The 27,998-nt window shown below is 52.4% G+C and overlaps 13 protein-coding genes across 13 annotated transcripts; 8 read left to right on the top strand and 5 right to left on the bottom strand.

Moving 5' to 3' along the window:
* Positions 1–3: 3 nt before the first annotated feature.
* Positions 4–3,168, top strand: CHO2 (phosphatidylethanolamine N-methyltransferase; the record flags this gene model as incomplete). Its single annotated transcript, XM_064834316.1, has 3 exons — positions 4–202; positions 307–946; positions 1,020–3,168. 3 exons carry the CDS (start codon positions 4–6, stop codon positions 3,166–3,168), a joined length of 2,988 nt encoding a protein of 995 aa, XP_064698180.1.
* A 977-nt stretch (positions 3,169–4,145) lies between these two features.
* On the top strand, positions 4,146–4,817 carry LTS14_001606 (uncharacterized protein; the record flags this gene model as incomplete). The annotated part of the gene is made up of 1 exon (XM_064834315.1): positions 4,146–4,817. The coding sequence occupies one exon, from the start codon at positions 4,146–4,148 to the stop codon at positions 4,815–4,817; it is 672 nt and encodes a 223-aa protein (XP_064698179.1).
* A 797-nt stretch (positions 4,818–5,614) lies between these two features.
* LTS14_001605 (uncharacterized protein) lies at positions 5,615–7,966 on the top strand (the record flags this gene model as incomplete). The annotated part of the gene is made up of 4 exons (XM_064834314.1): positions 5,615–5,705; positions 5,747–6,723; positions 6,782–7,723; positions 7,778–7,966. The coding sequence occupies 4 exons, from the start codon at positions 5,615–5,617 to the stop codon at positions 7,964–7,966; spliced, it is 2,199 nt and encodes a 732-aa protein (XP_064698178.1).
* A 1,253-nt stretch (positions 7,967–9,219) lies between these two features.
* On the top strand, positions 9,220–9,801 carry LTS14_001604 (uncharacterized protein; the record flags this gene model as incomplete). The annotated part of the gene is made up of 1 exon (XM_064834313.1): positions 9,220–9,801. One exon carries the CDS (start codon positions 9,220–9,222, stop codon positions 9,799–9,801), a length of 582 nt encoding a protein of 193 aa, XP_064698177.1.
* Positions 9,802–9,900: 99 nt separating this feature from the next.
* On the bottom strand, positions 9,901–10,706 carry LTS14_001603 (uncharacterized protein; the record flags this gene model as incomplete). Its single annotated transcript, XM_064834312.1, has 2 exons — positions 9,901–9,926; positions 9,989–10,706. 2 exons carry the CDS (start codon positions 10,704–10,706, stop codon positions 9,901–9,903), a joined length of 744 nt encoding a protein of 247 aa, XP_064698176.1.
* A 1,060-nt stretch (positions 10,707–11,766) lies between these two features.
* LTS14_001602 (uncharacterized protein) lies at positions 11,767–15,510 on the bottom strand (the record flags this gene model as incomplete). The annotated part of the gene is made up of 2 exons (XM_064834311.1): positions 11,767–15,006; positions 15,067–15,510. 2 exons carry the CDS (start codon positions 15,508–15,510, stop codon positions 11,767–11,769), a joined length of 3,684 nt encoding a protein of 1,227 aa, XP_064698175.1.
* Positions 15,511–16,143: 633 nt separating this feature from the next.
* On the top strand, positions 16,144–16,773 carry LTS14_001601 (uncharacterized protein; the record flags this gene model as incomplete). The annotated part of the gene is made up of 2 exons (XM_064834310.1): positions 16,144–16,234; positions 16,259–16,773. The coding sequence occupies 2 exons, from the start codon at positions 16,144–16,146 to the stop codon at positions 16,771–16,773; spliced, it is 606 nt and encodes a 201-aa protein (XP_064698174.1).
* A 5-nt stretch (positions 16,774–16,778) lies between these two features.
* ALG3 (dolichyl-P-Man:Man(5)GlcNAc(2)-PP-dolichol alpha-1,3-mannosyltransferase) lies at positions 16,779–17,951 on the bottom strand (the record flags this gene model as incomplete). The annotated part of the gene is made up of 2 exons (XM_064834309.1): positions 16,779–17,393; positions 17,448–17,951. 2 exons carry the CDS (start codon positions 17,949–17,951, stop codon positions 16,779–16,781), a joined length of 1,119 nt encoding a protein of 372 aa, XP_064698173.1.
* An 836-nt stretch (positions 17,952–18,787) lies between these two features.
* Positions 18,788–20,657, top strand: LTS14_001599 (uncharacterized protein; the record flags this gene model as incomplete). The annotated part of the gene is made up of 3 exons (XM_064834308.1): positions 18,788–19,088; positions 19,190–19,665; positions 19,902–20,657. 3 exons carry the CDS (start codon positions 18,788–18,790, stop codon positions 20,655–20,657), a joined length of 1,533 nt encoding a protein of 510 aa, XP_064698172.1.
* Positions 20,658–21,103: 446 nt separating this feature from the next.
* LTS14_001598 (uncharacterized protein) lies at positions 21,104–21,856 on the top strand (the record flags this gene model as incomplete). Its single annotated transcript, XM_064834307.1, has 1 exon — positions 21,104–21,856. The coding sequence occupies one exon, from the start codon at positions 21,104–21,106 to the stop codon at positions 21,854–21,856; it is 753 nt and encodes a 250-aa protein (XP_064698171.1).
* A 563-nt stretch (positions 21,857–22,419) lies between these two features.
* Positions 22,420–23,302, bottom strand: LTS14_001597 (uncharacterized protein; the record flags this gene model as incomplete). The annotated part of the gene is made up of 2 exons (XM_064834306.1): positions 22,420–22,533; positions 22,598–23,302. The coding sequence occupies 2 exons, from the start codon at positions 23,300–23,302 to the stop codon at positions 22,420–22,422; spliced, it is 819 nt and encodes a 272-aa protein (XP_064698170.1).
* A 1,153-nt stretch (positions 23,303–24,455) lies between these two features.
* spf31 (DnaJ subfamily C member 8) lies at positions 24,456–25,193 on the bottom strand (the record flags this gene model as incomplete). Its single annotated transcript, XM_064834305.1, has 2 exons — positions 24,456–25,037; positions 25,089–25,193. The coding sequence occupies 2 exons, from the start codon at positions 25,191–25,193 to the stop codon at positions 24,456–24,458; spliced, it is 687 nt and encodes a 228-aa protein (XP_064698169.1).
* Positions 25,194–25,357: 164 nt separating this feature from the next.
* On the top strand, positions 25,358–27,748 carry DBP4 (ATP-dependent RNA helicase dbp4; the record flags this gene model as incomplete). The annotated part of the gene is made up of 1 exon (XM_064834304.1): positions 25,358–27,748. One exon carries the CDS (start codon positions 25,358–25,360, stop codon positions 27,746–27,748), a length of 2,391 nt encoding a protein of 796 aa, XP_064698168.1.
* Positions 27,749–27,998: the final 250 nt, after the last annotated feature.

Raw genomic sequence — 27,998 nt, 5'->3', positions numbered from 1 at the left:
AACATGAGTGGCAGTAATGATGTCCCAGGCATCGACACCAGCGGCCTGCGCGAGAGGCTACCGCAAAACCCCGACATACCACAAAAAGCTGCGTCTACCGAGACTGCCCAGCAAGCAGTACGACAGCTGAACGATCAAGAAGCACAAGGTGGAAAGGATGAGAAGGACAAACGTACATTTGGACGGACGCCAGATGGCACAGGTGTGTTCTCCCTAAGGCAACCGCTTTCTGATGATGCACTGTGCTTCACTTCTAGATACAACGCAGAACTATCCGCAGTAATCATGCTATCAGTCCCAATTCAGCCAACATCGTTGAGCCCACAAGCGACAAAGCTAATGCCTCCGGAAATGTAGTCTTCACCGTGCCTCACACCGAGGACATGGTTTCGCAGCTGTTCGACCCAACGCAACCAAAGAACGCTTCCGATGTAGCCATCGTGACCGTGCTGGCCTACTACGCTCTCCTGTGGTACTTCTTACCTCAAACATGGCGCATACCCATCTTCGCTATCATGTTCCTGTTCTGGCGGCTTTGCTACAATGCTGGCATAGGGTGGCTGCTACACAATCAGTCACACCATAAGCGGCTGATAGCCTGGGCCAATAAGAGCCATATCTTCGAAAACCCCCAGACCGGGACCAATCCGCATCCGTTCTTGTACAAGTTCTTGAAGCAAGAAATGGAAGCCAAGATTCCTAAAGACTACAAGTTTGAAGACGCGCCAATTGAGTTCAATACTTGGCTTGTCTTTCGACGAGTGGTAGATCTCATCCTGATGAGTGATTTCACCTGCTACATCCTTTTCGCTGCTGCGTGTGGTGGCCGTCCGGCAAACGAGAAACTACTCATGACCGTTGCACGCTGGGTAGGTGGCTGGCTCCTTGTCTTTTTCAATTTGTGGGTTAAGCTTGATGCTCACAGGGTGGTAAAGGACTTCGCATGGTAAGAATTCGATGATTGTAAGCCTTATGGTTCTCTGAGTCACATGCTAATCGCTGCATCCATCGGTTCAAAGGTACTGGGGTGACTTCTTCTTTCTGATCGACCAGGAGCTCACCTTCGATGGCGTCTTCGAGCTTGCGCCACACCCAATGTACTCCGTCGGCTACGCTGGCTTCTACGGAATCTCGATGATGGCAGCAAGCTACAAGGTCCTCTTCATCTCAATCATTGCTCACGCCGCACAATTGATCTTCCTCGCCTTTGTTGAGTCACCACATATTGAGCGGACATACAATAGCTCTCCGCCTCCGAAAAGGACCGAGATCGAGGACGACACAAGTGCAATCCAGAGACCTAGCTATCAATCTCGACTCCTCAGCGCAGCCAATGCGGACGCATACCCTGCTCAAGAGCCCATCGCCCAGCCATCACCGATACACTCCTTGATTGGCTTACAGCATATTGACTTACACAGGATAACAGATGTCTCAGTCATTATTATCCAGATCTACATGTATATCTTCGCTTTCCTGACACCCTCTACAAAGCTCTGGCAGACTTTCTTTGTAGTCAGTGCTACCCTCTGGCGTCTATGGTACTCTCTTGGCATCGGCTTCATCCTTGATCGCCAATCGAACAAGAAGAGGTGGACTCGCCACTTTTTGAAATACGGAGAAAGCACTGAAGAGGCTTGGCGGCAGTGGAAAGGCATCTACCATTTTAGCATGGTCATGTGCTACACCAGCTTTGTGTGTGCTGCCTACAAAATGTATGGTTTGCCGGACGACTGGACCATTGGCATGTCTACACTGCGACACGTTCTTGGTGTCGCGTTGATCTCTCTCCAGCTCTGGACCATCTCAAGCATCTATGAGTCACTTGGTGAGTTCGGCTGGTTCTTCGGCGACTTCTTCTTCGTCGAACAAGCTCCCAAGCTGAATTACAGTGGTATCTACCGCTTCCTGAACAATCCTGAGCGAACCATCGGTCTTGCTGGAGTCTGGGGAGCTGCCATCATCACTTGGAGCAAAGCTGTGTTTCTGCTTGCTTTGCTCAGTCATGCTCTCACTCTATGCTTCATCCAATTCGTCGAGCGTCCCCACATGCAGAAGCTGTACAGGATGAGCATTCGCGAGACATCTGGTGTGTCGCGCAGTATCAAGCGATCACTACCATCACCTTTGCAGAAGTGGACCGGTACAGTCGACAAAGCTCTGGACGATAGCTTCGACTTCCTGGAGGACATCATTGATGCAGCCACGCCCAAGCTAGCAGAAGGCTTCAGTCACTTCGTCACAGACTCCAAGTCTTTGTTCAAGCAGTTCCCAGCCCGCGTAAGCATATCACGCATCGCACCTGATCTTGCAGGCTACGATCCCAAGGACTACTCGTTGGAGATCGACAAATCTACCTCTGGTGTAAAGCAAGCCAACGCAGCGCAAAGTGGACGAGAAGGCGAGGATGGACAAAAAGCACAGAAGCACCAAGACAACTTCCGAAGAATAATCGTCGAGTATGGCGCACCCATTAGAGTGAAATGGACCGCCCCTCTTAACCACAGTAACAAGGACTGGGTTGGTCTGTTTATAGTCGGTGACAACGCGTCACGGGATGTGACTAGAGTATCTTCGCAAGCAAGATGGGTGGCGACAAATAAGGGCGCCTGGGACTACACCAATGCCAGCGATGGTATCCTAGTCGCCGAACAGAAAGTGTCTGGCAAAACCAGAAGTGACGGCGAGTCGAAGGACTTCATGTCTGGTGTGCTAGAGTTCTCTGGTGACAAGCTCTGGTGGACGCAAGGTATCTTCGAATTCCGCTACCACCATGACGGCAAGCACAATGTCATGGCTGTTTCACTGCCATTCGAGATCCGCATCGACCGCTTTGACGACGAGCGCGTGGATTACAATGCAGACGCAACGATTAGATCCACGATGGAAGGTGCACTCCTGCCGGTCGTCCAGAATTGCTTCGATCGTGCCCCAGACGTCGCACCGCGCACAGCAGATGAGACCTTCGGCCCTACTTTAGAGCGAGAAGGCAAATATGCCAGGAGAGTCGTGTATGCCGTCCAACAAATGTTCGGTATCGAGTTTGCGCCGGAAGTGGTCCAGGCAGATGGGAATGTCAAGAATCTGGCCTGGAGGTTAGCGTCTGCGAAGAAAGTACTCGCGCCATTCTCGATGTCACATTCGAAGGGAGCTACAACACCACAATAATCATCGGGAAAGGTAGATATCTCGTACAAACCCGCGAAAAGGCTCAGCGGCACTGCTTCGTGATGAAATACACATATCACCGGCGTCGGGTGGGTGGTCAGGAATTCGAGGGTACCCTAAAAGCGTTTCATAAACAGTGTCTACCTTTCTCGGTAACCAACTAGCAACATATAATCCTCTACCAAAACGAGAGAAGTCTGCAGCGAGACAATGATCCGCCTTTCCAGTCGACTTTGCCTTGCAGCATCAATCCATCACTGTGTTCTCCTCCGCGTAGGACCCTCCTCTCCTTTATATACATCCACCTATGTGCCATGTGAATCAGCAAGCCACTTGTTGGTCACTTCGGCAACGGTCGAGCTAGTCGTTCCTGGGCACTATACCGCACCCTTTTTAGGGAAAGCGCGCAGCCACATCTCATCTCGGAGTACGAGCGTACACGGATCTGGACGACGAGGAAAAGTAGGGGCAGGTTCTGCAGCAGGGTGTATGGTAGGTGTTGTTGAGGTAAGACATGCTCACTTGTCTCCTCCACAAACAATCCGAAATGCCTTAGTCGTACGTGACGCTAAAACGGTCATTGTGTACTTAACCACATATTCTCGTCCCATTATTGACGATGTCGTTCGTTCCCAGCGTTCGTCGAGCTATACCGGCGATCATTCTTTTGGCAGCGACGGCATCTGCGCAGAAATGCTACTACCCGGATGGGACAACAGAATCGAACGATGAGCCATGCACTTCAAGCGGCAATGGAGGCGCCTCTTCCTGCTGCCCATCGAATGCGTTCTGCATGGGCAATGGACTTTGTTTCGGCAACGGCGTAGTGACAAGATCGTCATGTACAGACGCAACTTGGGGGTCTCCAGCATGCTCAGGATACTGTAAGACAGGTAGGCTTCTTCGTGAAACTTGTGGCTTGTCTATGACTGGAACTGAGCCATCGTATAGTGACAACAGACGGACCTATAGCGATCATGCCCTGCCCGACTAATGACGAGACGACTACCTTTGCTTGCGGGCTGAACGCATCAGCATGCGAGAGTAACAGTTTCGAGATGTCAGGCGGCAGTGGGATACAGCTCAGAACTGACCAGGTCGCGACGATATTGAGCTCCGTGCTGGCTGCTTCACCCTCTGCGACCAGTGCTATAGGACAACCGACAGTGACGGCGACCTCTTCAGCAACCGTGGCCACAGCTGGATTACATACTTCTGAAGAACTTGCTGGTGTCGCATGTGGTGTCGGCCTGCCGTTGCTGTTCGCTCTTATTGCCTTGTTGATCTTGTACCGCCGAGAGAAACAAAAGCACGCACCGCCAAAGCTCATGTACAAATTGCCAGACGATCACAAAGTGGATGAGTTTACTTTCCGGCCGCCCACTGCTACGGCTGCGAGCCGCAAGTCAGCATACACGACCACCACAGCAGATTTTGGCCCTCCAAGCGATAGAGGCAGTTTCAGAACGGTCGGCAGTAGTCAGAACACATCTCGAGTACCAGGGTTTGCAGAGAGATATGAGAGCATGCAGAAAGTGGGCCACACGCATGAGAAGGAGGCACAAGAGAAGCAGAGGCATGAATTGGATTCGAGTGCAATTCGGGACATGATACGCCATGAGCTGGGAGAAGGCCGTGTATCGCGGTAATGGATGAAGGTGATACAGCCAACCATTGCCCGAAGTTTTAAGGGTTCATTCTGTACTATTAGCGAGGCGTTAGGAGGTGTCCTCATCCGCGGTCGATATTCTCATATATCGTGATCACCTATTTCTTTATGGGTTTGGCAGCACAGTACATTACCTTCAATTGCAATAGAACAAGACCGGGAAGCAGGCGATATTCATTCGGGCTTGGAACGGCGGCTTCTTGGCTCTTTCGATCTGGCTTGCTTGTGCCATAGGAAGTCAAAGGCATATCGCAAAGATCCAGTGACTCGATCTTGTTTAGGATTTGCGTTTTGTGGGCCAACTATACTCTGATTCAACGCGACATCCGCAAACTCGGTGGCGCTTCCATACAAGCAGGTACGTACCCGTCCTTGCCCTTCGTGCCGCATGTGTAACTTCACGCCTTCTTCCAAGACGAGAAGTGGAGTGTTTAGCCTGACAGAGGTTCACAGCTCGTACGAGATATATTGCTTGTCGAAACCCTCCTCTCCATTCAACAAACGATCGACAATCTCCCACTATTGGCAGCCACATATATCCCTGGTGGTAGAATGGGACGTGATCGATCCTTTGCACTTCACCTTCAGATAAGCATCTCGCACTTGCTAAAGTTACCAAGCGGATGGCACTGTCCAACATGACCAGACACTCTTCTCTTGGTAGCAAATAAACATGTAGCCTGGAACAGAAAGTCAGAACTGGCAGTATCTCCGTTACACCACTGGTGCCCTTCTGCTCGCTATCGACGCTGACTTTCACGGTCAACGCCTTTCGCGATGTTCAGTCTGCTGCTCTGCATCCTATTCGCGGTCATCTCTTTTGCACTACCACTAAACTCACCACTTCTGCAGTCATATGATTACATAGGTGCGCCGATGCGATCACGAAGACTGAAGTATCACTGACAGTCGTAGTGGTTGGTGGCGGCGTAGCAGGACTCACAGTCGCGAACCGATTGTCCGAAGACCCAACCGTGAACGTCCTCGTCCTCGAAGCTGGTCCAGCAGATCATGGAGAAGGCATCATCAACGTACCCGGCATGATCGGAGATGGCATGAGTACAATCTACGACTGGAATCTATCGTCTACCGCGCAAATTTCGTTGGATGGGAAGCCGCGTAGCATACCTCAGGGTCATGGTCTTGGTGGCGGAAGCTTGATCAATGGCATGTTATGGAATCGTGGCGAGGTTGACGACTGGGCGAATATTGCAGCTCTAGGCAATCCCGGCTGGACTTGGAATGATATGTTACCATACTTCCAGCGCAGTGAGCGATACTGGGGTCTATCATCCGAGGAGCTCGCTGTCGCGTACTCTATCGAGGCCAATGCGAGTGTACACGGCATATCTGGGCCTGTGAACGTTAGCTTTCCTTCGTGGTATTGGCCTAGCTCCCGTGCACTGTTCGCTGGTCTGAATGAGCTGGGCATACCCACAGCTTTCGATCCGAACGCTGGCCAGATTGCCGGAGCCAGTTTCCTTCCAATCAGTCTGGACCCAGTCACGGGAACTCGATCGACTGCGAGAAGAGCATACTACGACTCCGTTGCTTCCAGGCCGAACTTGTGGGTGGCGACCTCACAATACGTGACACAAATTCTCTTCGCAGGGACAAGTGCGGACCTCAATGCGCTCATAAGCACGTCCAACGATGTACCTATCGGCGGTCAAGGCTCATCACCAGGCGTACCAGGTGGCATATTCGGCCAGACAGATGTGTCTCCATCTGGTTCACCTTCGACGAGGAGAAGAGGTCTTTCCCTTCTCCAAAACCTCTGGCACAGCCTTCCAAGAGTTTTGAGGCGCCAGAATACCGCTACCGGGACACAGGTAGTGCGGGCAAATGGTGTGGTTTTCGCGGCGGATGCTCAGAGTCCGCGCGAGGTATGTGATTCAAATCTGCGCTCCGTAGTCGCCTACCATAACTGATCTGCTGCACTAGGTTGTATCAGCCACTCGCGAAGTCATCCTCGCTGCTGGATCACTACATAGTCCACAGCTTCTACTCCTTTCTGGTGTTGGACGTGCAGCAACTCTACGGCAGCTTGCGATTCCGGTGAACATAGATCTGCCAGGCGTTGGTAGTAACCTCCACGATCATGGACAAGTATGGGCCTGGTACCCGTACAATAACTCAGCTATCGCAACGCCGCTGAGTCTGATACGCAACAGCACATTTGCAGAGAATGCTTGGGAGGAATATAATGCCAATAGAACTGGTCCATTGACTTCCGCAGCATACGACGGTGTGGCGTTCCCAGCTCTACCTTTCATTGTCAACGGCTCGACAGCCATTGTGGACGCTGCCACAGCCCAGGCCGCAGCACAATACTTACCTTCCGGCACAGACGGCAGTGTTGTTCTCGGCTTCACGCAACAGCTTCGTCTACTCACCCAAGCTTTATCCGATCCAACCAGAGCAAGCTACGAGATCATCAATGGGAATGATGGAGCACTGACAGTGGCGAGTATGCGACCTTTGAGTCGTGGGACTGTAACGCTTAACTCACCGCAACCCTTTGAGCCACCAGTCATCGACCCGCGCTATGGTAGCAATCCAGTCGATAAGCAGGTGCTGCTAGCTGCTCTACGCTTCAATCAGCGTCTGATCGTCACGGAGAGTATGTCTCAGTTGCAACCATTGCAAATGTATCCAGCGGCGGACGCCACGGATGATGAGCTTCTGCAGTGGATCGCGACGACCTTGGAAACCGAGTACCATCCTGCAGGCACTTGTTCTATGCTGCCATTTGCGCTTGGTGGTGTGGTCTCGCCAGATCTGCTTGTGTACGGTACTTCAAATCTTCGAGTCGTGGACGCCAGCATCATACCCATGCTACCAGCCGCACATCTGCAGGCTGTCGTTTATGGAATCGCGGAGAAGGTATGTCGGCGAGCACCAAATTTGTGACTCAATTGGCCTAATGTACGATCGCAGGCTGCAGATGTCATACGGGCAGCAAACGCCCGTGATCAAGCCGCAACCAGCTCGACGCCAGCCACGACACCGTCTCCTTCGCCTCCCACGTCCTCATCAGCACAGTCATTTTTCAACGATGCTTTGGTTCCAATTGATCCGATGACGACCTTCGTGACTGTCGTTGAGACGCAAACGGTGTATGCTTGATGCTTAGTCTGACAAGCAGACAACATATTTACGAAATCAGGATTTGGAAGAGATATGTAACGGCGCTATGTAATAGATCAGAAGATATGGAATCAGCTATGCTTGCTATCTGGAGCATGTATGCTGCGCTGCCTGACTCACATTGGATGACTTTTGCTCGTCCATTAGTGCAAGCTCGTTCTTGTCATTTGCATTGCATGTACCTCATAGTTTCGTCCCAACGCCGTCTGCTTGCCGTCAATTTGTCATCGCACAAATATATGTAGGCCGCTTGCTCCCGTACCACTGTCTGCCATCACCCACCTTTCGTGCTGGCCTACGGTTGCACAAAACTTGTTTGATGTGCACACAACAGCTGATCTGGTGTTCCTGCGGACACGGAGAGTTCCTACCAATCGAGAGATGCTTGAGTGCGAATAAGCTTGGCTACTGCTGGACGGCTGTTTGGGGCGATAATGGTGTGGTGATTCAGCTACCTTGTTCCTATTGCAAGGCTGGGTTGAATCGGAGAAGACCATTGGGGAGTGCGATGCCACTACGATCGGACACTGCTGTGCCAGAGATGATGCACGATAGCCTGGTACAGCAACCAGAGAATGGGACGGCGGAGAAACTTGATGTGCTATCGACGGACGTCGACCAGGAGATGCCAATACTTCTCGATCCTCAGGTAGCCACGCCGCCATCTGAGTGGGATGATATCTTGAGTACTGATTTTGGGGAAGAGTTTGATTTGAGTCAGGAACTATGGCAGCATCAATAACAGTGATTGACTTGTTTTGTGGCATTTTGATTTCGTTTCAGCACACTCATTCCTTCTCGTTTCAACGGAGTGATGATGTGATAATACCTTGACCATGATGCCATACTCCAAAGCCTCGCTGCTAATTATCTGAGCCGAGTTGTCAAGACCGGGACCGAGGAACTCCTATTGCTGGCTGCATTTGCTTCGACGTCTAAGTCCAGGTCGACAAGGTAGAGCAAAGGGTGGAAGGATATGCGGGGCATATATTCAGCATTCACTTCGCTCTGCTATCCCGCCTATGTCATGTGATCTTCATATTACTGCAATTCATCGCATTCCGCGTTGGCCAAACTCAGTGACAGGAGATGAGTACTTGACCTGATCGACTACGGCCTGTGATCTCGTAATCAGCCGAGGCAACATCATCTCGAATTGTATTGTCGAAGTCTACATCATCCTCACTCTTCCAGACTCCTCCTCTTCCCTACCACCGTCGACAGTTGCAACCATGCCCTTCTATGAGATCCACCACATATGCCAGCTCACAGCCTCACAGAAGGAAGAGCTAGCAGGGGCAATCACTGAGATCCACTCGACACTCTTCACCACACCCAGGCTCTTCGTCAATGTGTCATACACGGATGCTTCGAGCCAGGACCTCTTCGTAGCCGGGAAGAAGAAGCCCGGAAATCATATCAGAGGCCATGTCCGCAACGGACCTGGTCGCAAAAGGTCAGACTGGCAGCAACTCTGCGGCCGAGTGACCCAAGAATGGGACAGAATCATCGGGAGCGGCTTGCCCAAGGTCAGACGGGGTGACGCGGACCAGGATACCAGTCTTCGGAGCTGCATATTACTGGGCGATCTGCTCTTTGGCACTGAGCTTGGTGTGGCTTTCCCGGAAGCGGGAGGTGATGCGCAATGGTTGGAGGACAATTGGGAGGAGTTCAGTAAGCGGGCAGATAATGGTGATGAGGAGATGAGAGATATGTTGAAGGAATGTAAGGAGCGAGGGCTGGTGGGCGAGACGAATGGCATGACGGCGCAGCAGAAGTTGGAGGAAGCACTGGGATGGGGCGAGTCGGCCTGATGTGAAGTATGGAAGTGAAATAATTGGTTGCATGCTGTACATAATCCAGTCTTGTGTGACACGCTTGAACACCAAATGCACGAGTCCGCAACGTTGAGCTTAGTGGTGAATACATCGGCCCCATGCTGTAGAAATGTCAGTATATAGGTCTGATTTAGGTGACCACTGTAAGTGTTACTGTACTCACCAGGAAGCCCACACCCGAAGCCCACGAGAAGGTATATCAAAAACACGATCACCACAACCATAAGAACCATCAATCTCACATTCTTCCACCACATCTTCCTTCGAAGCCCTTTGCTTCGCACGCGGAAGTCTCTTGCACTGCCACCAAGCTTATCCGTCTTATCCACCAGCAGATCGATCCTCTCTCCTCTCTCCAGCACCCTCTCGATGTTCTCCGTCATTATGCCTCGCACATTCTCAATCTCATTCTGCACATTCGCGAATGCATCGTCCTTTCCTGCCTTTGTGGTCCCATATTCCACCATCAAGTGCTTCAGGTTTCCGTTGAAGGCTGCCGCGCCGTATGCTGGTAGGCTCCCGAATTGCGTGCGCTCCGGGTCATATTCCCTCAAAAAACGCTTCTTGATCTCGACGAGGAATCCGAATGGTATGCGCTTGCCTAATTCCGCTCGCGCAACCACCATATATGTGAGGCCGGCGCCATTTAGACTGTCCGGCTTGTTGGATGAGGGTGCGGCATCGGCTATGTAATGGATGAAGTTCTCGTTGTGGGTGTAGGTGAGCTTCTGCGGGCTGTCGTGAGAGATCTTGGGTAGAATCACAGAGGCCAAGCCAGACGTGCCAGAGATGGCGGAAGTGGTGTGTTCGGCCAGGACAGTGTTTTCGTAGGCTATGCAGGAGTAGAGGAGGGGCGTCGCTGGTGTCGAGGATGAGGCCATGGTGTGATGAGTGTGGTTGGTATGTAGTGGTCTAGTGCGCCGTCGTGGTCAGTAATTAGGCCTTTCTTGTCATTCCAGTTCAGGTTGCGCAGTAGTTGCAGCCTTGGTGAGCAACGATCATGCTTGTGCTTGGCGATCCTGCGCCACAATCATCATCAGGGCGGCCGCTGCCGTGTGAGTTTTGTGGAGTGCATGATGGCGGGGAAGGCACACTTCATGCTTTCGGCTTGCAGCTCCTCGGTGAGAAGGACAGAGAGTCAGGTGCGTCCAAAGCGGCTACAGGCGTGAGCGTGAGCGTGGCACCGGTAGTGGCTGCTCATTCGCCTCTGATCTTTGATTCGTTTCCAATGTAGAGTACATAGGTAGTTACAGCGTCTCTGCGAGCATCAGCATTCGGATCATCAGCCAGGCCACACATTTACGACTAGAACATCACGACCACTGCAATTTCAGCACGTCACCGAGCACCGACAAACCGACAAGATGGGGTGGGAACAGTATATCAAGTATCACATCAGACCCAAGCGACACCGCACTCCAATAGGAACCGATACTAATGTCTATTCTAGTCGCCGCAATACTGTCTTCTTCAGCACAGCCGCTCTAGTTGGGTCATATCTGACGGTACGCTACAGACAAGCCGAGCAGGAGAAGAGAAACGCGCAAACGTTCCATGTAACGTCTGATAGGTCTGGTATGTGGTAGCCATATCGATGCAACTGGTCTGTTCGAGACTGACCTTTGACAGGTGGTGGTGTCTGAATGTCTGTTGAGGAGGAGACAATGTGCACGCCACCAGAATCGTCTGAAAGTGGTACTTTAAACATGATCCAGAGGGAACAGGGAGAACTTGAGGAGGCGGCTCAGACGGTATTGCATCGTCTCTACGTATGCTGAGAATAATGTACTATGCTCAAAACATCCCCGTCGCACCCTGCAATGCAAAAGCAGCTAAACATGCCCTAAACGCTTGGGATAGATTGCACCGCAAAACGCTTCAGATGTACTGTGCTCGCAAAACCACTTGAACGCCAATGTCCATGCTCGCCAACAGAACCAATTACTCCTCTTCCTTGCGATCCGGCGACCACATCGCAGTGCCCGGCCTCGATGCAGCCTCGACTGCCTGCTCACCATCCCTCGGCGGCTCGATCACCGACCTGATACTCTGCGGACTATCCGGGTCGTGCTCTCGAATCCGCATCGAGCTTCTAGGTCTCTCGATCTCTTTGCCTTTAGTCCCTCTCCTCTGCAACTTCCTCGGGCTCTTCCTACTCTTGCCCTCCGCTACATTCCTACCCAAAGGTGTCAGCGGCACAAGTCCTTCTATACTGCCACTCGTCCTCGCAGTCTCGATTTTAGGTCGAATAGGCTTTCTCATATCAGCCTCGCTATCCCTTCTCGAACTTCCCGTGCCTGCTTGATGAGAGGACATATCCTTAATCTCCCTCAGCATCTCTTTGAAGCCTTCCTCGAGTGTATGCATACGAGCCAGCATAATGCGATTCACCATGCCCTTCTCCTCGGCCTCACTTCTTTTCCTCTCCTCCTCCCGCATACGCTCGAGATCACGTTCGCGAAGCAGCTGTTCCGAAAACGAAGCAGGCATACCGGATATTCCACCGGCGTCGATGCCAGCAGGACCCCATTTATTATCACCAATTTCACTTGCGAGATCCAGAGCTCGGGCATTGAAAGAAGGCTGTCTCCTGTTCTGGCGTCCGATGTCGAAGAACGACAATCCTCCAATCGCATTCGGTGCAGTCTGTTGCCGAGGTGGCATGATGGGACGGGCACGTGTAGGTTTGGGTTTGGGCGTGCGAGCACCTGAGGCCAGAGCCTTGGTTGGCACAGGCGTCGTGGTACCGCCGCTATCCGTCTGGCGAGCAGTGCCAGGTCGTGATGTGCGGAGTGGTGAAGTGGCGGAAGGGTCTTCTCCTGTAGGTGCGAACAACGTCGTGCCTGTGGAGGCGTTGCGGGGGTGGGCCTGTCGAAGGAGCGGATTGCGAGGTGGCGCGTTGCTTGATGGGGGTATATCCAGTGAGTCCTGCATGCGAGCTCGAGCTGCGGATGAAATGTGCAAGTATGTTGATCTGCCTGCTGTGGGTGTCTGGAAGTACTCCCCATCACTGTCATCCGGGCCTGGCTTCCTATTCTCCTTCTCTGCAATCGAGATAGCACTCTTCCCGATAGCTGGCGTGGTACGTCGATCAGATTCGACGTTGTGCTCATCATCTCCTTCATCTCCTGTTTCCAGCGGCAGTGTATCTGTACTGATATCCACGGGTTCTTCTTCCTCGTCGATCCGCTGCGGCCTTCTCGATGCTGCTAGCGACATCAGATCTGGGTCGCTGACTGCGCTCTTCGCGGCCGGTGAGAAGTTGCGAAGATGCTTCTGCCGATACTGTTCAGTGGTGTTGGCTCGCCGCGCACCAGGTCGGCGAGTTTCTAACCGGTCGAGGACACTTCTAGGTTGCTCTATTGGTGGACTAGCACCTCCTTCATTCTCAGCGACTTGCATCCAGCTATCGACGACATTGGTAGAATTTCGGCGTTCTGGGTCCATCTCGCGAGTCGTTGTACGTACTGTACTGCCGCGGAACGGTCGTCGGAAGACCTCGTCCAATGCGCGATCCTTGTGAAAGCTGATGACAGACGGCTCACGGAGTCTTCGGCCTGGACTAAGGACCTCGGGCGCTTTGTTGAAGCTGAATGCAAGTGGCTTGGTCTGCGACCGTGCGGGCTTCTCGATGAGATCGGTAGGATTGTACGCAAGGCCAGAGAGGATGACACGCTCGTATGCGAAGACGACGACCAAAACCGGAAAGTGCGTGACTTTGATGACTGTTCTGTTGAGCTTGACATACTGCCGAAATGGTACGATGTACCGCAGCGGGCTCATAAGCCAGCTCAGCACATTCGTGGGAGCGATGTAGCTGAATAATGCATCAGACTTGACCATAGAGATCGTGTTGACTGCGAACAAGAACTGATGCTCCTCGTTCGCATTTTGCACGATTGCCATAAAGCTGTTCGTGAGGACGGTAATGAGGATGGTCACAATCAAAAAGTGGCAAATGACCAAGAACATGGTCATGATAGCCTTGCCCAGCACATTATAACCATGCCACTTCTCCCATGCGGCTGGTGTGAAGCCCATGAGTATTTGAAACAGTGCATATGCCACAGCTTGACCATCCGTAGTATCGTCCGAGAAGGAGAGAGTGAAAGCCACGAAGAAGCCAGAGCAGGAGATCAGGATCAGGATGAGTATGGCCACAAGATCCTGCGCCATCATACGGAAGGCGATCAGCAGCTGCGAGAAGTACCGGTAGTGATCAAGCACACTGAACAATCGTGGAAACAGTAGGACCGCAGTTGATGCTAAAACATCGTAGGCCATGTTGGCGATACGGTGCTTGCCTTGATCGGCTAGAATGATGCCGTACACTCGCAAGCAGTAGTAGCACACGAATAGACCCAGGATGCCAAGGTCGAAAGCGTTCCAGAAGCTCATGATATATAGACCAAAGCCTTGCTCGGTGAAGCCAACGACTTCGTCCAACATATAGCCAGCTGACCAGATCCAGAAGACAATCTCGAGCGGTGTGATGTAGAGACTGCGGTCGACAAGTACGGCGATGAACAGACCGAGCATTATCGCAAAACTCATAGTGCTGAAGACTTGTCGATAGCGTGGTACTCGAAGACGACTCAATTTGAACAACGACGCGTCTCTTGGGTCGTACAGGGTGACTGATCTTCGACCCGGGCCAGCTTCAAGAAGACGATAGCCAGCAGTAGTGTTCGTGGCCTTCCGCGAGAGAACATTGTCAGCCGGCAACGAGCTTGGTCCGTGCTGGTTCATGGTACCATAGCCTGCTGCAGCTCGCTCTCGTCTATCGCGTTCGCGTCGCTCGGGTCTTCGGTGCAGCGTATCTGCTTCGAAATGGAAGACTACCGTGCCTGCCCAGATCGCCTCGAGGTGCTGAACGACGAGAGGATGTGCAAGGAAGCGTTTAGCTTGAGCTCGAATGGCGACCTCAATGGTGCTCACGCGAGCCGCTCTTGCTTGAACATGACGTGCCTGGAGGTCGTGGTGTATGCCCGGGCCTGGTGTACTCCTGCCTGTGTTGGGGGCAGTCATGCCCTGTAAAGGGTCGAAGTCGTAGGAGAGTGCATCTATCAGCTCGCGTGTGGTGAACTCTTTCACCAACCTCATGGCCAGAAGCTCGCTGATCAACGCCCTGGTTTTCGATATGCCAGCATTGCCTGGATTTAGCTGAACCTCCTTCTGGAACTGCAGACAATTCGCAATGAGAGCACATAGCGTAGCACGGTTGAAGTGATTGGACCTGACCTGGTTCTGTATGGGCTTGATCAGGAACTGACTGATCTGCGGACTGCGTAGCTGGTCCCAAGATAATGTGGTCTCCGCTCTTTGTACGATGAGTAGCCTGATAGCATGTGTGATGTTGTACAGTGGCAGCTTGTCCAGATGTGCCGCCGAAAAGATAGGTAATAGTGGCGTGTCTACCGCATCTTCGTCCTCGTTCCCTCCATCTTCACCATCCACCTCGTCATCCTCGAAGTTCTCATGCTGCTGCACGAAGTACGATGTTGCTCCATTCGCTCCATATCGCGGTGACAGGTCGTCCTCGTCCAAGTCATCATCGTCATCCACGCTCTGCCCAGGTAATCTGTTCTTCACCACTTCCGGTGTCTTTATTAAAGGCGAGTCTTCTCGTTCTCTTGTACCGTCTTCTTCCTTCCCACTCTGTGTACGTCTCATGAACGAGAACATCGGCCTGCACCTTGCCCGATCGGGTCAACCAGGCCCTGGCTACACGTAGCTCGTCGCGCTTGTGAGGTCGATCGACGCCCGCCAAACATATACAGCAGACACAATCACCTCCGAACACACAGATGCAATGATGAACCTCAGGTTATACCACGACCTGCATAACTCCAACCTCTTAGCCACCCCTCCCTTCTACTACCGCTCTGGTCCGACACCGCTTATCTTGCTGCTGTATGATGAGGTACAAGAGAGCTACCACGTGAAGAGATGTCGGCCACTTACCGTAGCACTCACCCTTGCTCGCGTCAAGCCATCAAGCGGCCAATTAGCTCGGCCCGTTGCAGCACCGTGTCGCAGTTATTCACCTCTCAACCATCCTTCTGCCGTAGCCAAAGAAGAGATCATCTGATATGAATCAAGTCAGGCCGAGATGGTGGGCTAGATCGTCTGCAACGGAGATCTGGTGTGCTTTGGATCTTGTGTTTGGGCATACCTTCGACTTCATCATGACAGGGTCATTAAGCGCGTGCAGCGCTAGCGTTGGATTGCGAATGTGTAGGTGTGGGTCTCTGATTTACACTAGTCACAACTCTGTTGCAAAATACTTTATGTGATTGGGATTTATGACTGCTGTGAATGGAGTCGAACATAATCCAGCCAAGTGCATTTACCACCAACTACCTGCTTCCTGGTCTGAAAAAGCCGACTGGATCATCTGTCAAAGAAGGTACGCTCTGCACACCGCTCTCAGACCTATCAGATCGCATTGGTCTACTTGAGCTCTTTTGCGGCGAGGCCAAGCTTAAATCAACCAGCTTGAGAAGGTGTCACTTGATCACTCGACTTGCAGCACACAAGATGCCCAAGCCTAAACGAAGCATTAATGCTGTCGCAGAGGAAACTTTGACACCGCCAGCTACACTTCCCGAGCAGCATCAAATAGCTCAACTGAAACATGCTGCTGGCAAGAATCTTTACCATGTCGAGGTCTCGGACAAACAGACATTTCTCGCTGAGCTAAACCAGAAGTTCCGATCCACGATTTGGCTGAAGCGAGGCTGCTACGTCGTGGTTGATACGGCAGCTCTGGCGAATCGAGAAAACAAGCTCGGTGGCGAGATTGTAAATGTTGTGGGCGATGAGAAGGCTTGGCGAAAGATGCTATACTGGCCCACGAACTTCGTCCCGAGGCGATCTGCCTATGGTGATGAGTCCGAGGACGAAGGGCCGCAGATGCCGCCATCGGACGATGAAGACGAGGGTTGAGCATCTCATTTATCTTTATGCTCAGCCCCAACCTGAGCAGCTGTTTGGGTCAGATCACACCGTGTTCCAAGCCATGAGCCGAGGACAGCAACCGCCAGTGAGGCGACCACGATAGCCGAGCTCATATTTGTGCTTGGGTACACGTTCCACGCCCACTCTTGTGCTCCCCAGATCGTGTAGACAAGGATCGGGTGCACACCTTTCCGCCACAGCAGAAATGGTGTTGACCATGCAATGTATGCATAAAACTGGTAGTGCAGGCTTCGAGCACAAAGGCAGCCGATGATGATAGCGCTGAGGATCGTCGTAAGAACAAAGTCGGGCGTTACACGGCGTGCGATCTCCGCCTGGGTTACGGCGGATGGTGGGTCGAGAAGCTGTTTGACAGCGTCAAGTGTGGATACGCCAGTGGGTCTCAGCCATCGTGTGATTAAGAAGATAGATAGTAGCGTAGCATGAGCAGCAAGCAGAGCAATCGAAAATGGCCGAGACAAGAATGTTTCCTCGCCTACGAAGCGCCAGTTGACGGTCCACTTGAAGAGAAATTGGCGCGAGAACTCAAATGCGCGAGATAGATAGCCTTGAGGATTTGCAGCAAGGAATGGATACCCGAGCAAGACCTACCTCTCTGGTCAACTTCATTACACGCTGACTATCAAGACGCAATCACCTACCTGTAGTTGTGCCATCAGCACGGCCTGCTTGAGTGCTCGATCTCTACCTATGCCTTGCCACAGTATGATCCCAACTGCAGGAAGGGCAAGTAGTAGGCTCATCTTCACACCAAGACCAAAGCTGAATACTAACGAGCCTGCTGACCAATATCGTGACCGCTGCTGGTAGCAGAATATGGCAAGAAAGAGGAAGAACACCGCAAAGCCATCGTTGAAGAGCCGTAGCATGAAAATCGAGTGCAGCCGTTTGCTTGATATGAGAAGTGGGAACACCCACGGAGGTGTGCCGGCTTGGCGATAGCATTGCATGACCAGAGCCAGTGTTGCCAAGTAAATACCGATGAAGATGTACTGGGCTGATTGAATGTCCTGGCCTTGGTTCGTGAGGTAGTGTAGAGCACGATAGATGTAGACATGTGATGCTGGGTAGACTAGTGGTCCAGTGTCACCGTATAATTTGACGTAATTGCTTTCTCCAGCAAGATATTGTGACACTTGCTGCATGTAGGCCTTCCAGTCAATCTCGGTATCTGCATGTTCATCAGCCAACACACTACCAGGTGCTTGCAGCTTAGGGTGGTCTACACGGTATCGTCCGGACTATAAGACCGCAGAGGATGCTATCGGCCAGTAGTAAAGTGAAGCAGATCCATGCTGTATGTCTAGGGTCTCGCGCAACGTTGAAGCCTCGCTGGACAATATCCATGGTGGTGCTGATAGAGGGTGTCGAAGAAAGTGCGATGTGGCCACGATGAAGGACGAATGCTCAGATATTTGACACATGCGATTGGGGGTCAGAAGTCGTGAAGTAGGTCGTGCTCAATACTTCCCCAAGTTTCACAACAGTGCATGCTGCATGCTACATGCTGGCGAACGTTTCTCTCCTTCTCCATTCAAAGCCGAGCATCGTGAATCCTTGTCGAGAGGAGTGCTATTCGGTGTGAACGAACAAGCATCAGGACCGTCCGTGGTCGACCATATTCCATATCCTACCAGAGTTTTTTCTGCTTCACACTTCATTTTGGATCGCTGCGAAATCGCAATGGACCAGTTTCAAGATCACCAGGAGCCTCTTGGTCTTTCCTGTAAGAGAACGATAGCTGCAAGGCCAAAGCTACTCCGATACCTCTGCTAATACTTCTGTCCATTGACTTGCAGGCACCCATTGTCAGCGACGCAAGGTGAAGTGTGATAGACAGTCGCCATGTGGTGAATGTGCCCGCTTGCGATTACAATGTGTAGCCTCGACACGGAAACCTCGGGCGAAGACCACAGCCCGAGTCAAGAACGCAGTCGAGCTTCGACAACGAGTGGCGAAGCTCGAACAGCTGGTTCAAACCATGTCCGGCGAGCAGGGTGCTCATGATGCGGGTGATTCATCGCCTGGAGACACCTTGCAGCCGCACGAGTCAGATTCGACTCCGCCAAGGTCAGCGAATGCGTCGGTCAAGAACGAGGCTTCAACGCCCTCTTCGAGTGTGAATCCTTCAGACCGGCTAATGCCTGACCTGGCGAAAAAGTATATCGGCGGCTCGTTTTGGTCCTCGCTGACTGATGAGGTCAACGCACTTGCCGACGTACTTGATAATGACGATCTGTTGAACGACAACGACATTTCAGGGCGACGCACAGCAGACCAATGTACTGCAATATACCATCAGTGCCCCATCTGTTAGCTCGTATGACTTTCTGCACCAGGAGCCGCTGTTCTTTCCAACCTGCCAAGTCCCAGGTCAGATCAGGTGCAAATGAAGATATCGATAGATGGGATGTCGCTCGACTGCTGAATGCTTATTCACAAAACGTCGAGCCTCCACATAAGCTCTTCCACGTTCCGTCCCTCCGAGCTTTGGTGATCTCTGCCGCGCCTTACCTCCACAAGCCAGCTGATGCGCCTAGCAACCAATTTCTCAAAGCATCAGTCTGTTTCGCAGGACTGAACGCTCTCACCGATGACGAATGCTGGGCTTGGTACGGCATGCCGAAGGAACAGGCTGTACAAGAGTTCAGAAGCGTGGTTGATCTGGCGTTACATCGTGCCGACCCTCTCGTTAGCACGGACATGGCCACACTTCAGGCCCTCTTGCTCTATGCCATAACCATTAGAATCACAGATCCCAGTCGCCGCTCATGGTCAATCGTCGGCTTTGTAGCTCATACCGCTCGCTCAATGTACTTGCATCGGGCGACACCGAACGAGAGCCCCTACATGAGTCAGGTACGACTGCGTCTATGGCACTGTGTTGTGTTCATGGACCACTACTCTTCTCGAGATCGAGGAACGGAGTCAACCATGCGCGGGTGGTGCCCGTCACCAACCATGCCAATAGATTGTAACGACCAGGACTTCGACGAGAACTCGACTTACATTGAACCGTGTACGAACCAGATCTCGGATATGACGATAGCTTTCATCTCCTTCGGGGAGTCGTGGTATCCACTGCGATGGAGCAGCCCGGTCAAACGTGGAAGCAGCGCCTCGATCTCGCCGAACAGTATCGCGCCAAGCTTGACCGGGAAGTACGCCCTATTTGTGAACGCAGCTTGCCACGACATCAATACATCATGGAACCCGCGACTATTGTGTGCAACAGCATGGTGCTTCGTGCCGTGCGACCACTCCACTTGGACGGCGAAGAGTCACCACCTTCTGTGAGCGATCCATGGGTCTTGCGGATTGGCGTCGATCTGCTCCAATCTGCTCTACAACTGCTACCTTTCGTCGAGAAAGGCTGGCGGAGGATGCCCTGGATTCCTTGGCACGCCGTCGTAGTCGTCCTTGCTGGCCTCTGTACGATCAGAGATACGGATCTGGCCAATCAGGCTTGGCCTGTCGTTGAGAAGGCGATGACAGCTTGCGAAGCCGACGTTGCAGACACCAAGGACGGAATGCTTTGGCGTCCCATCAAGAAAGTTCACGCGAAAGCAGTTGCATATCGCAAAGCTGGCAATATACAAGTGACTGAGCATTTTCCAAGTGTTCAGGCCTTCGATGGCAGCATCGCGGGTATAGGGTATCAGCATGACTTCGGTGACATCAACAGCTTTACACAACTCGATGCCATACAGAATACGGGCTATGTTGCTGACTCGTCAGGGGCGCCGAGCAACGGCGTGGAGCTGCCACTTCCTGACGATAGCTGGCTCAATTGGGAGACCATCATGACTGACCTAGGCGCCGATGAGACACTGTTCCGTGACGTGTTTTGATACCAAAGAAAGTTGCCGCCAGCGCCATAGTGCCATGTCCCGTCAGACACGGTGCATCGCTAATCGCACTTTCCTTCTTCAGCTGCGTTCCTTCCTTCATCTTGGCGATAGCAATTTCAGTAAGAGACACTATCTACCTTAGTTGTGCATACACTCCAGGTGAATGCCTGACGCATGTGAATATACCTCCACAACTTCACTTGAGTCTCGCGATCACTCCAGAGCTCACACTTACAGGCCTCAGACACATATAGTGAGCACACATCACTCAGTAGTCAAGCTTCAAGACTGCGCGCATTTCTGTTGTTCGAGTTCCTTACTACATTAGCCAGACACTGCTCAAATACGGCATAACAGCATTTGCAGCTTGCGAAACACAATGGAAGAATAACAGGGCGAAAAGCAGCAGATCTCCTTCTACATCTCGGAGAGCCAATCGATACACCATGAGCCACGCCACGCCAGCCCACCGACTCGCGCCATCAGCTCTGAATTGTCTTCGCAGGCTGCCCGCTGAGCTCCGTGTTCATATCTACAGCCTAGTGCTTCCTTCAACCTACCACCAACAGTTCCGAATCGACCGTGAGAGAGAGTGGATCAACGAAGGGGTTGACCAACATGCCCGGCCTATTGGATTGCTTTACACAAATAAGATCATCCGAGTAGAAGCCATGCCTGCAATGTCGAAAAGCCAGATATGTCGTATTGATCTCGACATTGACGCCCTGACAGTGAGCATGCCATGGCAAGACAAGGTCCTAGGCGTTTCAATGGCATTGCCACCATGCCGCGGGATCGAGATCACCGTGCATATTCCTGCCCGAAGGTCGGCTCTCGCTCTATTTCACGTACGCCAGAACGCCGCGATCCTGGTCCGCTGGCTGGTAGCGCAGAAGGCCCACATCTCAAGTGTCAGTGCGCGGTTGGACGGCGAGTCAGCGGGCGCGTGGAAGCCCACGTATAACGATGTTGCTATGCTTCTCGGCCCCCTTGGCGGCATGCATGGTATTGAGACCCCGCGGGTGGCATGCATATCGAGCTTCAAGCCGGGCGGGACTGCGCGACTGGCATCACAGCAGTGCCAGGCCATCGAATCTGCTATGCGCAAGGAGGATGGCCACAGCTCCTCTGCTCAAGCTTTCGCTCTACAACAGCTGCTGATCGATATCAGGCTTCAGGCTGGTCCTATATCACAATGAACAGAGGATAGCGGAATTCCAGAACAGGCTCAACGGCACTAACACCAAGCCAGTACTGGGTAACGTACGTTCTGTGCGTCTGCTGACGACACTGTCGACTTTGAATCGGCTTCTGCCTCAGCGTCGCCAAGGGACGAGTGATCAAGAGACAGAGGAGATCCAGGCCGCTACTTCCAGTAAACTCTACACCAGCCATCTTCCGAACCTGTGCGACCTGCACCAACTCCATACGATGGTGCGGACTACACTTGGCAAAACCGAGGTGCCGCAAGCCCTGACGCACAGCATTCTTGACCTTGGCAGGTTCGACGTGATGACCTATATGATGTGGGCAAGTGGTTATTTGACAAGCTTGAACCCGTACTTCTGATCAGTGGAACTGCACACGGAGCTGGAGATGAACAGAAGCAGACAGGAATGACGCACGGCTGCTAAATTTGATTTTGGTCTAAGTCGCGCTTGGTCGATGGCTTCACTAGGGTTTCGTGGCATCAGGGAAGGTCATATATGTGAGCTAGATGACAAGCAGCGACCTGGAGCCACGACGACTGCACATCAGCAGATTAATAGGGTTGGACCATGGTAGACCGTATGATCTTGCCAACATCACGATCATGCTTTCCTTCAACCACATCCTTGATGAAGTTGCCACCGATAGAAGGATCCTGGGCACCCATCTGCAGAGAAACGTTAGCGTCATGTGGACAGAATGGGTTCCGGTAAAGTAAAAGACTGGCGTACCTTTCTTAGCTGTTCGGCGCCAACACCAGCTAAGTTCGTAGCGAGGAATCCAGGCGAAATTGCCCAAACTTTCACATGATCGTTCCGTAAGATCTTTACCCACTCGCGAAAAAGCATGTTCAGCCCCGTCTTCGTGCTCCGATAGCAGGTCACCGGGTTGACAAGATCAGCCTTTGGCCACCCAGCCCCAGGTGCCGCGTTGAGGCGAGCAATGGGCATCTTCTCGAGCTCTTCAGTTTCAATTAGCGAAGACGTGCCAGACGTCATGAACATGAGTCGCGGATTCGAAGAAGCGAAGAGCAATGGCATGACGGACGTGGTCAAGACTTGTGTCCCGGCGACGTTGGTATCCCAGCTACTGTTCCAAGCTTCGCGAATGCTCATACGGCCGGACTGAATCTCGCCATCGAAACTGGCACCCGCGTTGTTGATGAGGATATCTAGCTTGGCGAATTTGGATTTGATGGTGTCGACCAGCTTCTCGATAGACGAGTCGGAGGATATGTCGGCCTGCACAACAGTGGTCGTGCTAGGTGATTGTGGGACTTCTTGCTTGAGTTTCGCGACAGCTTGTTCGCCCTTGTCGACGCTTCGGCTACCCATCAAGATCTCGTAGGGCGTGGAAGATTGCATCAGAGCTTTGACTGCCTCATACCCCAGGCCTGTATTGCCGCCAGTGATTAGAAGGATTTGCTTGGCGGCCATTTTGGTGATAGGCGTTGATATCGAAATGTTGTCAGATGGGATGACTAGTTGATTGTTTGCGAGCAATATAACCACGGGTTTGATGGCTCCCTCATTGAATTATAACTGTTGTCTCGATGCTCGGCGCCATACAAGACTAAGTCCGGGCACCGGCGATAGGACTTCGTAGTGTAGATTCAGCCAGCAGTCCTAATAGTTGCAGGTGCTTAATGACCTTGTCACAGTACATGTACAATCGCTTACTCGATCCGAAGCACAACGCAAGGCGCAGATAGAGCTTCCTGTTCCGTGTTCGATGGAGTTGACGTCGGCGAGTCGAATGCCAAGGCCGGAGATGGACGGATATGGGGTCTTTGTCTTAGCTGCGTCACGTGGCCCGAAATTCTGTCGGTGGTCAACTTCACCTCGTTCTTCTCATACACTCCCGAAAGGATTTGCTCACAGCGCATCACTCTATTTGTTTCAGCAACCCATCTAGAGTTTCAGCAACCCATCTAGAGTTTCAGCAATCCATCTAGAAATTCACACGACGAACTTTACGCGGGAGTTCACTACAAACTTGTATGGGGAGAAGAAAACACTGGTACAATCTCAGCAAAAGTCTATACTAAGTACCGACAAAGGACATGATTGTTGTAGGCCACATGCACGGGGCTGCGCTCTCCTCGCTCAAACGCAAAAAGGAGAAACGCCAAGCTCATGACTCGTGCGTCATCTTCACAGTTGCCACCAGTAAGGCGAGAAGTGGTTGGCTGGGCAGCACTACAGTCCGAGAGAGAGACGATAGATCGAGGCGAGGGAGGCGCCCACACATCTGCAGCTTAACTTAGCAGCGTTCTCCGATGTCACTCCTCCTTTTCCGTCCTCAAGTTAAAAATGAACACCTCCTCTCTCGCAAGCCCCTTTTCCTGCTCCAGTCATCCCGGCATTCAAATATCAGTCACGAGAGGAATGGCTGAACTAGGTCAAGTCTCACTGTTGATGTTGTGGTGATAAATCCCCTTGTAAATCGTACATAGCATGCATTCGGGACACTTACATGAAAGCTAGTTTCAGCTCATATTTCAGAGCCTTTCAAACACCAAAACGCCTCGCTAAATCCGCAATCATCCACATCATGTTCATAAGCATCACCTCGTTCCACCGGTCACCTTCATCCCAACGTCTTCAACTTTTTCTTCTTCCCCTTGTCCCCCTCCTTCTTCTTCCCGGCCGCAAAATCCCTCCAACTCCCAATCCGCTGATCCCTCGTCTTCTCCCAATCCTGCTCATGCTCCCGCTTCCTCTTCCTCTCCGCGACCTCCTCATCCACCCGTCTCTGCTCCCGCCCTTCCTCCTGCATCTGCGCCTTCATCTGCCGCTGTCGTCGCGCCTCATTATCCGCCAACACGAACTTGACCTTCTCCTTCCATTTCTTCATGAACACCACGTCCGGATCCTTCACCTCCTCGCTATCGATTGTGAGCTTTAGGTCCCGGATGAGGAGATGGCGGGCATCGCTTATTGCTTCGTCGAGGATGGCACGTTTCTTGGTGTCGAGGAGGGCTTGGTAGGCGGCGGCTAGGCGGTCGAAGGCATCGGGGGCTTGCGGGTTGGAGGATTTGTCGGGATGGATTAGGAGGGATTTCTTGCGGTAGTGTCTTTTGATGTCTTCGTCGGGAACGCCAGGCTGGAGGTCGAGGACATCGTAGGCGTTGGCGCGGAAGGCGGCGAGGATGCGGGCGATTTCGCTGTCCTTGAGAAGTATGTTAGTGGAGGGATATTATTCAATTTCAAGTAAATGTACCTTGTCGAATTCTTTGGACTCCTTGTCGAGAGCGTCGAGGAGGTCGGCGTCTTCCATCGCCTGCTCAGCCTCGAGCCTCTTCAAGTCCTTCTCGGGTTCCGCCATGATCGATAAGTGCTTGGATGTTGCAGAGGGGGGGTTGAGGTAGAGTCCATAAACGCTCGGAAAAACGTTCTTGCGGCGCATTCATCTTTCACGTGCTCCGAACTTTTCCCTCGCCGAGTTTGATGAAAGATCAGGTGCGGGCGATGGAGTAATGTATAGTGAAGATGGCAGCAGAGATCACCGGTAGAACAAGGCCAACGAAGCTGAAGAAGCAGCAGCAGCGGACGAACAACAAGCGCAAACGGGACGATGTCGACATCGAAACCCTCGAGGCGCAAGTCGAGGAACTGGATCCCAAGGCGACACAGACGAACTTCTCTGACTTGCCTTTGTCAGGACCAACGATGGAAGGGTTGAAGAGTGCCTCATTCACCACCTTGACAGACATCCAATCGAAGGCAATATCGCTCGCACTAAAAGGCAACGATATCCTGGGAGCGGCCAAGACGGGCAGTGGGAAGACTTTGGCCTTTTTAGTACCGGTGATTGAGAATTTGTACCGCTCACAATGTGTTGGTGCCGATGCTGGATTAGGTGCCATGGTCATCGCTCCTACCCGCGAGCTGGCCTTCCAGATCTTCGACGTCCTGTGCAAGATCGGCAGATACCACAATATCGCCGCAGGTGTGGTTGCTGGAGGCAAGAGCTTCAAGGAGGAGGCTGATGCACTTGCGAGGATGAACATCGTAGTATGTACGCCTGGGAGGATACTGCAGCATCTTTCGCAGACGGCAGCGTTCAGCGTGGACAACCTGCGAATGTTGGTACTAGACGAGGCAGACAGGATTCTGGACATGGGCTTTTCGAAGGACGTGGATGCTATCATAGAGTATCTGCCACCGGACCGACAAACTCTCCTCTTCAGCGCCACCCAGACGAAAAAGGTTGGCGATCTTGCTCGTCTAAGCTTGAAGGACCCGGAGTATGTCTCCGTGCACGAGAAAGCCACAGCGTCCACTCCGCAGAACCTTAAGCAGAACTACATCGTTGTCCCACTATCGCAAAAGCTTGATACGCTATGGTCCTTCATCACGGAGAAGAGTTCGAAGCACAGCAAAATTCTGGTCTTCCTCTCAAGCACGAAACAGGTCCGATTCGTGTATGAAGCTTTCCGGCATATGCAGCCCGGTATACCTTTACTACACCTCCACGGACGTCAGAAGCAATCAGTACGCCTGGACACCGTCGATCGCTTTCGACGAGCTAAGTTCAGCTGCCTATTCGCTACAGATGTTGTGGCCCGTGGTGTGGACTTCCCTGCTGTAGACTGGGTCGTGCAGGTGGATGGCCCTGAGGACGCCGATACTTACATCCATCGTGTCGGCCGCACAGCACGATATGAACGAGAGGGCCGCGCAGTCATGTTTCTGGACCCGAGCGAGGAGGAAGGTATGCTGAAGCGACTCGAGGCCAAGAGGGTGCCGATTGAGAGGATCAATGTTCGCGCGAAGAAACAGACGAGTATCAAGAACCAGCTACAGGGAATGTGTTTCCAGGACCCACAGCTGAAGTACCTTGGCCAGAAAGCATTCATCACGTATACGAAAGGGTTGCATGTTCAGAAAGATCGGGAAGTCTATGACTTGCAGAAGTACGATCTTGAAGGATATGCAGCGAGTCTGGGGCTTTCGGGTGCGCCACGCATTCAATTCCACAAGGCTGATGCGGAGGAGGCGAAAAGGAGGAAGAATGCTAGTAGGTCTGAGGCACTGGCTGATGACAGTGACGACGAGGACGGAGCTGTGAAGGAGAAGAATGCTGTCCGAACGAAGTATGATCGCATGTTTGAGAGGAGAAATCAGGATGTGCTGGCGGAGCATTATGCTAAGATAGTTGGGAATGAGGATGATGTGGAGGATGGGGCAGAGGATGAGGATCTATTTGATGTTAAGAGGAGGATACCTATCGACGAGGATGTGCAGTCGCTTGATGAAGACGACGAAGGCGAAGAGATTGAAGGGCCAGCGACCAATGGCGACCCCACAGCCCGCACAATCAACATCTCAGGCGCCTCGCAGCCTCTGGTCTTAGACTCGAAACGACGAGAGAAGCTTCTCAAGTCGAAGAAGAAGCTCCTCAAGCTCAAAGACAAGGGTAGCAAGATCGTTTTCGACGACGATGGGACAGCTCACCAGATCTACGAGCTCGAGGACGAGGAAGCTTTCCGTGCTCGCGGTGCTATCGACGAACAGAGGAGGCAATTTGTTGATGCGGAGGCTGAGCGCGTACGAGAGGCGGATCAGCTTGATAAGGTGGCGGCGAAGGAGAAGAAGAAGGCGAAGCGGGAGAAGCGGAAGCAGCGGGAACGTGAGGCTGAGGGAGCGGATGAGGAGGGTCGTGTAGCGGTGGGTGGGGATAAAGATGCAATGGCGAACTTTATTGCTGATGCTGGGGTCGGAAGTGAGGATGAGGATGATGAGGGTGGGGAGGAGCAGCCGAGAAAGAAGGCTAGGAAGTGGTTTCAGAGGGATCTGCCGGTGGAAGAGGAGGAGGTGGGGAGGGAGATCGAGACGTTTGATGAGCTTGAAGCTGAGGCTGCAAAGCTGTTGCGGTGAAGAATTTAAGCGATGCCTTTTCAGAGAGGTCGTTTTCAGCAGTGATTGAAGTTCGCTTGATCTGTTCTCCAACTGAGAGCTGCGAGCATCAGAGATCGCAGACCCGTGACCAAGCGTCCGTGTATGAGCTGCGGAAATGGGGAAGGGAAAGTACGAGGTAGTCCCAACGTATGCAATGTACCCCAAGTGAATTGCTCTTCGTGACAGTACTATGGCGCGATTAAGTGACGTCTGGACTGCCAAGCTTCGA

This window comes from Recurvomyces mirabilis (assembly GCF_035927965.1).
Source record: "Recurvomyces mirabilis strain CCFEE 5264 chromosome Unknown scaffold_3, whole genome shotgun sequence".
Taxonomy (NCBI): Eukaryota; Fungi; Ascomycota; class Dothideomycetes; order Mycosphaerellales; family Teratosphaeriaceae; genus Recurvomyces; species Recurvomyces mirabilis.
Note: the sequence above shows the minus strand (reverse complement) of the source record. Positions and strands in the feature narration are given on the sequence as shown.